This window comes from Pollachius pollachius, assembly GCF_949987615.1.
Source record: "Pollachius pollachius genome assembly, chromosome: 17".
NCBI lineage: Eukaryota > Metazoa > Chordata > Actinopteri > Gadiformes > Gadidae > Pollachius > Pollachius pollachius.
The window spans coordinates 11,714,310-11,720,808 of record NC_136950.1 but is presented as its reverse complement, the minus strand read 5'-3'; the positions used below and the strand labels follow the sequence as shown (position 1 = coordinate 11,720,808).

Sequence of the window (6,499 nt, the reverse complement as noted above, 5' to 3'; positions counted from 1 at the left end):
CCATTGACAATTGAAATCTCAGAATTCTGACTTTAAACTCAGAACTAATCCCCTTCCGTACAACGTCATATCTTATTCTTCAAAGTCTTTCAATCGTGGTAGTTAAAATAGTCGAGATATGAAAGCTAGAATGCATTAGAACAGAACGTATGAGGTTTATACGCCTTTAAGAAAAAGGGGGCGGAAGTTGTAGTCTTGCCGTCCGCAGAAATTATTGGCTGTACAATGCGCTCTCGAAATTTAAACAAAAGAAGCGCGAAAGAGAAAGTATGAAGAGAATGGCGCCAGTTTAAAGGTAAGCATTTGTGCTATACAATAATATTAATAGTACAAAATACTTACTTTAATTGTATACGCAACGAATTATGTGATTGGCTATTAATGAACAATGCCAAGTTAAATACGACGCATATTTTAGGTTTCAACGTTTGTGTCCAGTCGATGTTTTGCTGCCAAACATTTTGATGGCCAGTTAACTTATATCGACGGCCCAAAATGGTGGCCGTAACACGCCTTATTGTGTTAAAGACTAATCAAATATAGATTGTGTGTGTGTGTGTGTGTGTGTGTGAATTAGAGGAAAGACATTTCTGGGTTTTGTTAGATCAACTACAGTTGAATATATCAGGATGAAGCTTTCATCGGACCGTTGGGTGAAAATGAGTCGTGGCTTAACGTGGGGCAAAGAGGAGACGGAACGTCTATTGGATATCGGACCCAAATATCCAATAGACGTCCCGTCTCCTCTGCTCCATGTGGAGCTACGCCTCATTTTAACCCGACGGTCCGACAATGTGCTGCTAATCTTGAAGTCAAGTTACCTACCAATAATTCCCATAATGCGCGCGGCTGAACGTGTGCCTGTTACGTCCAAAGAGGCGTATGATTTTAAGAACTGGCTCGGACCGAGGTGCGTTCGCTTTCACATCTCCCTCACAAGAGCCGCCCCAGGGTTCGTTTGAGAGCAAACCGAGACCACCTCTCGTGATTTAAAAAAAAAAAAAGTACAATTAACGTGATAATGAAATTATTATTATTATTTTTTTTTTTTCAAAAATATCTATGTGCAATGTGTTTATTACTGAATAATAACATGAAAGTGTTGAGTGCCAAAACAGAAGGACAAACAGCGACTCGGGTCCGAAAACACCCTTTATAAAAATCACTAATCAGTGTGTGTGTGTGTGCGCACTTGACTCTTCTCATCTTTCAGGAACCCCTCCTGTCATCTAGCCAATCAGGATGAATGCGCATTGTGAGCCAGACCTCCATGTTAAGTTTGTCAAGAGAAACCGGGTGCGATTGGCTGATATTCTCTACGACCATGAATTGATACTGAATGAATTCCATGCGGAATACGACCTACCGGAAAGGGAGTACAGAACCTTGGTACAGCTCCCCTTTCACCCCTCTCTCCCCCTCTCCCTCCGTCCACCCTCTACATATACATATTGTGGCGACTACAGAAGAGGAACCAGCCCGGAGCCCAGGTTAAAGGAGGTTGCAACTCTCGTGCTCCCTACACCACACAACCCCGAGAGTTGCCTTTATTTAACACACACACAGACACAAAAAACACATATTACTGGCAACCACGACTGCCTTGGCGGCAGTGTCTCTTCCCCTGACCCTCCCAGGATCTATTTTAGCACCCGGTCAAGGCGACTGCGGCCATGATCGCCACAATATATATTAGGGCTGTCAGGCGATTCAAATATTTAATTGATTTATGCAAACGTATGTATATTTGGAACCTACCCGCCGTATGCACGTGTTTTTTTTGGCAGTGTAAAATAATTAGCTACTTGATACACCCCAATAAGAGTGTTATAGCAACGGTTAAGTGTATATGTATGTATGTACATTATATATGTGCGTGTATGGTTTATTTGTGTGTATATATTGTTCTACTGTTTTTATTTGATTTTATATATGCATATTTGTTTGTATACTGTGTATTTGTGTGTGTGTGTGTGTTTGTGTATATTAGACAGCCAAGGAGAACAAGTTGGAGGCTCTGTTGGATCTGGTTCAGAACAAAGGAGAGAGTGCATGCAAAGTGTTTATCTCTCTGCTGCGGGAGAACCTTGAGGTGAAGAAGACCTTCCCCCGGCTTACTGAACTTGACTTCAGCCCGCTGGACCCCGCATCTTCACCTCCACCTCTGGGTCCTCAATCCCCCAACTCAGCCCAGAGAGCGGGACCTTCACGACGGTTAAGAGCCAGATGTCCAGACCAGACCCAAGGTTTGCCCCAGACCAACCCTTCTTGTAGGTGCTACATGAACACTAGAAACAGCCATGTGAAAACCAAGTCTGACTGTGTAAAACAGCCCAAACCTCATCCGATGTCATGTCACACAAACAGCGTAATCCAAATCTAGGTCTGAATAAGTTTGTGCATGCACCAAAAGGCCAGATAATTAAGTCACACCCATTACACAATCAACATGCTTTCAGACTGTCTAGTAGAAGCCTTTTATGTTTCCAAGATCTAATCATCTTGAAAAACCTTGATGGGAGAAAGTCTTGCAGTCGCAACGGTCATCTTAAAAAAAAACAACATATCAGATCGAGAAGTGCATGTAAACACAATCACTGTGTTTTCATTTCTTGTTAGATATTCTGTTATGAGTATCTTCAATGTAACAAAGCATAACGTAAATCAAAACCATACAATTAAAAGTCTAGATCTGTTCTTCAATTGAAGACGCACACATACACACTATGCACAAGACCTTTGAGTTCCTGCAATAAATTGTTATGAATTTAATTATTATTGTTTGTATTTATTTATTGTATTATTAGGCTCGACCAGAAAGGGGCCGATTTCTGTGCAAGGCTACCTTCAGCAGGTCTCAGAGCTCATCCACAATAAGAAGTCCCAGTTCTTCAGAAGCAGCATGAGGACCGAAGACCAGACCTGGTCTGTGGTGGTCTTCGACACTGGACTACGACAAGAATTCATCAACATGGAAAAAAACAAGTACACGCATACCTGCCGCATAGCACAACACTGGCTTACAAAATGTAAACTTGATTAAAAAATGAACATACAAACATTGAGAATATGCAGGGATTATAGTTTATGTTACCACAATGTATTTCCGCCGTTTGTGATAAAGAAAGGCTATTTTTTGATTGGTCTAGAAACTGCAAAAGAAAAAGTGTCAGTTTCCACTCCTGAAAGTCAGTTGTCTGCGTTACATTCACACTGGAGCTCCGCCTTCTTCTACTATGTAATTCCCCTGTTGTGCAAGAATATTGACAAAACGATGGCTCTAGAGAAAGCCTTCTACCAGACTACCAGACCATAGTGGGAGTTTAGTGTGTGTGTGTGTTTTATCATTGGGGGTGTGGTGGTAACAGATGTTAATGTTGTGTCTTTTAGGAGTCTTGTTGTCTTGGAGAGACTGAAAGGGGGCTGGTCGGATAGATTACTCTTCATAGACTCCTCCAGGTTCAAGGTTCTGGACGATCAGCTGTTCACAGGTATACCGCACTTCGGCGTACCATTGGTCACCTCGGACCAGATGCTGCCCAATAAGGAGAACTATGGACAAGGAAAGGTACAGCAGTCTTCTCAGAATGCATCCCTTGCATTGAACAATGGAACGTTCCTCATTCTGGAGATATTTTGTATGCAGGCCTGCAACATTAACTTGGCTTCAACTCAAAATTTGGACCTTTGACCATTGGCTTGTGGGTTAAGGATTTGTGTTCTCCATCGGTCCTAATAGGACCACGTCAATAGTTCAACTTTTCTGCAATTATTTTGCGGCTTCAGACTTGGTTTTGCCGTCGATGATTTTTGTGAAGCAGGTCTCTCTCTGAGCCTGACGGTTCCCCACTAATGTGAATGTCCCCTCTAATATCCAGTCCACCCAGACGAGCACCCCTCCTTCACCTTGTGATCCGCCACCCCCCCTGGAGACCTTCACCATGAAGATCCTCGGCGTCCGTCTGAAGGATAAGTTCTACTGCCCACGGGACCACCTGCTGGAGAACCTCCCCCAGAACCTCCCCCCTAGCCAGTACGTGGACTGTGGGCTCTGCGATATGAAATACGGCAAAGAGGACTTAAAAAGGGTTCTGAGTGGGAAAGTGTTTGGCAGGGAGTCTGACCTGGTCCTGGAGCTGACAGATGACCATCTCAGGAGCCTGCTGAAGGAGGCAATGGACGAGGGCTGTGACACCATCGACAAATTGGAGATAGCCCTGAAAGAAGTCTGCTTTCTTAAAGTCAACTTAAGCAGCAAAATTGTCATCTCTGTATCCAGAGCCAGCCCTGTTGCCTCTCAGTGCAGGGCTACTCATATTGTTTGTTAGGGATGGATAAATCTCTACATGGTTTAGGGTCAAAAAATTTAACTGATTTACTTCCACTACATAAGCCTCCTAGACCTTTATGATCTTCTATTAAATGGTCCCACTCTGTTGCTATTTTTAAATCAAATCTTAAACCTCATCTCTACTCTATTGCCTTTAATTCAGTATAACCTTTCTTTTACCTCCTCTTTATTTCATATTTTAATCTTTTGATCATGATTGGACATTGATTCTTTGCCTTGTGGCAACGTCTAGCCAACATTATCATCATACTGTCATTATTAGGTGAGTGCTGCATGCAGCGCTCAACTATTCATAAGTTTTATTCTTTCTTTCTTTCCTCTTTATTATTCTCCACAAACTTTGGGACCTATCTCCTTCCTCAATTTTTCACCTAGAGTTTTAAAACGTTCAGAATAGCTTGGAATCGCGCGCTTCTTTTTCAGATTCTATAAATATTTTATACTTTCTAAGATATTATATTTTTAAAATACTGCAGCGCCGTCCTCCCTACTCTGGTACTTCTACTGTTTAAGACGTAACTAACTTGTATCATCAATAATATCTAAAGGGAATTTCGATATCATTTAAACTTTCTTCAGAATCAGTTTTAGTTTCCTACCGGCTTTGTTTTCAGCTGTTTTCATTGAAGATGTCTGCCCATTCTGACAATCCTACTTCTTAAGACATCGTAACTCAATCGTTTTCAGTTGGTCTCAATGATTTACGTTGACGCTGGAGCGTGAGGACGTTCAGCAGTGTTGCCAGATTGGGCGGTTTTTCTCGCCGGATTGGGCTACTTTTGGAGGACGTTCAGGCAGTTTTGCCAGATTGGGCAATTTTTCCCGCTCTATTGGGCTACTTTTAATCACTTTTAATCACGCACCGAGAAACAAAAGAAAAAGGGAGAAGGGGGTACCAATGCAAACTGATATTGTTGGGAAGATGCGCTGCCTGTGAAGCAACTACATTTAGTGCTATTCAGAGTTCAAGAAAGGGTGTCGCGATTCTGCTCCCATTCCTGCCATTAGCAGACCAAATAACAGTCCTTGAATCCAAGCTTTTCCCCTGATAGAGAATACATTTGAACAGGCACATCAGGTGTCCTCTTTGACATTGGCATGCACAATTATCTGGCTCGCTATCCTCTTAAACACACACACACACACGCGCGCACGCAAGCAAGCAGTGCAATTTTTTAATTCTTTAGTTCAATTCATTTGACATTTCTGCATTTTTAGCAATGCTTTGCGCTTTTCATTCAGCTGTCACTTTATTTGTTAACAACTATCTACATTTCTTAAATGGTTTGCTTGTTTACATTGTTCACACCATTTAGACCTTTGATTTGCACTTACCGCATTTCCTGCAGCAAATGCATTTTCTAGTTATTAGTATTTTTACTGTTATTATCGTTGTCTCAAATGTATGATTGTTACTTGTTTTTTGTTTTATCTTTGTTTTTTTTGTTTCTTTAGCACTTTGGTCAACTAAACAGTTTTTAAATAAACAGTTTGATATGCCCGGCTTACGGTAACTTTCCAAGAGCCGGGCATATCAAACTGTTACTTGCCCTGCATTGAGGGGATTATCCCATTTATTCTACTTCTTGCTTACCAACATAATAAAACAATTCAAATACTTTAATAATTATGCTTTATCTTATTCGTATTGCATGCTTATTAAATGTATACTCTGTTTGAGTTCATCTCCCTCAAAAGGTAGTCCACTTTAATTACGATCGATCAAACATGTTTTGGACACCTCAAAGGGCATTATCCTGCTTATACCATGGTCACTTGCCAAGAAAATAAAATAAGACCATTCATTTATATTTGCATGCGTTTTACAATCCAAATATAAAGTTTTTCACAAGCCATAATTTAGTTTCCCTGGTAACGCCTGAGGGTTTGACTAATACCTGGAACAATCATTACCCTCCCGTAAGGTTCTTATGCAACGGAAACGTTCTTCACTCCTTCAGTAAATAGGATGGAACTTAGATACGACTTGGCAATGGGAGGTATTCTGGTCTGCTCAGCTATGAGCCAGAGAGCTATCGTTATGGATTGTACATATTTATAATTCTTCCCAGCCTTTATAATTCTTCCCAGCCTTTATACCACAGATACTCTACCATATAACCTACTGCCTAGATATAAACACGTTGT

The 6,499-nt window shown here is 41.3% G+C and overlaps 1 protein-coding gene across 1 annotated transcript; it reads left to right on the top strand.

Moving 5' to 3' along the window:
* The first annotated feature begins 238 nt into the window (after positions 1-238).
* On the top strand, positions 239-5,859 carry LOC307088547 (uncharacterized protein). Its single transcript, XM_079754478.1, has 6 exons — positions 239-295; positions 1,214-1,389; positions 1,991-2,246; positions 2,808-2,985; positions 3,391-3,568; positions 3,879-5,859. The coding sequence occupies exons 2-6, from the start codon at positions 1,243-1,245 to the stop codon at positions 4,326-4,328; spliced, it is 1,209 nt and encodes a 402-aa protein (XP_079610604.1). The 5' UTR covers positions 239-295; positions 1,214-1,242; the 3' UTR covers positions 4,329-5,859.
* The last annotated feature ends 640 nt before the right edge of the window (positions 5,860-6,499 follow it).

What these genes read in the sequence shown, in the direction of transcription:
- LOC307088547 (XM_079754478.1), top strand. Translation starts at nt 1,243, where the DNA reads ATGAATGCGCATTGTGAGCCAGACCTCCATGTTAAGTTTGTCAAGAGA. An exon ending in AAAGGGAGTACAGAACCTTG is followed by an intron (nt 1,390 to 1,990) that starts GTACAGCTCCCC and finishes TGTGTATATTAG; the next exon opens with ACAGCCAAGGAGAACAAGTT. An exon ending in AGAACTATGGACAAGGAAAG is followed by an intron (nt 3,569 to 3,878) that starts GTACAGCAGTCT and finishes TCTAATATCCAG; the next exon opens with TCCACCCAGACGAGCACCCC.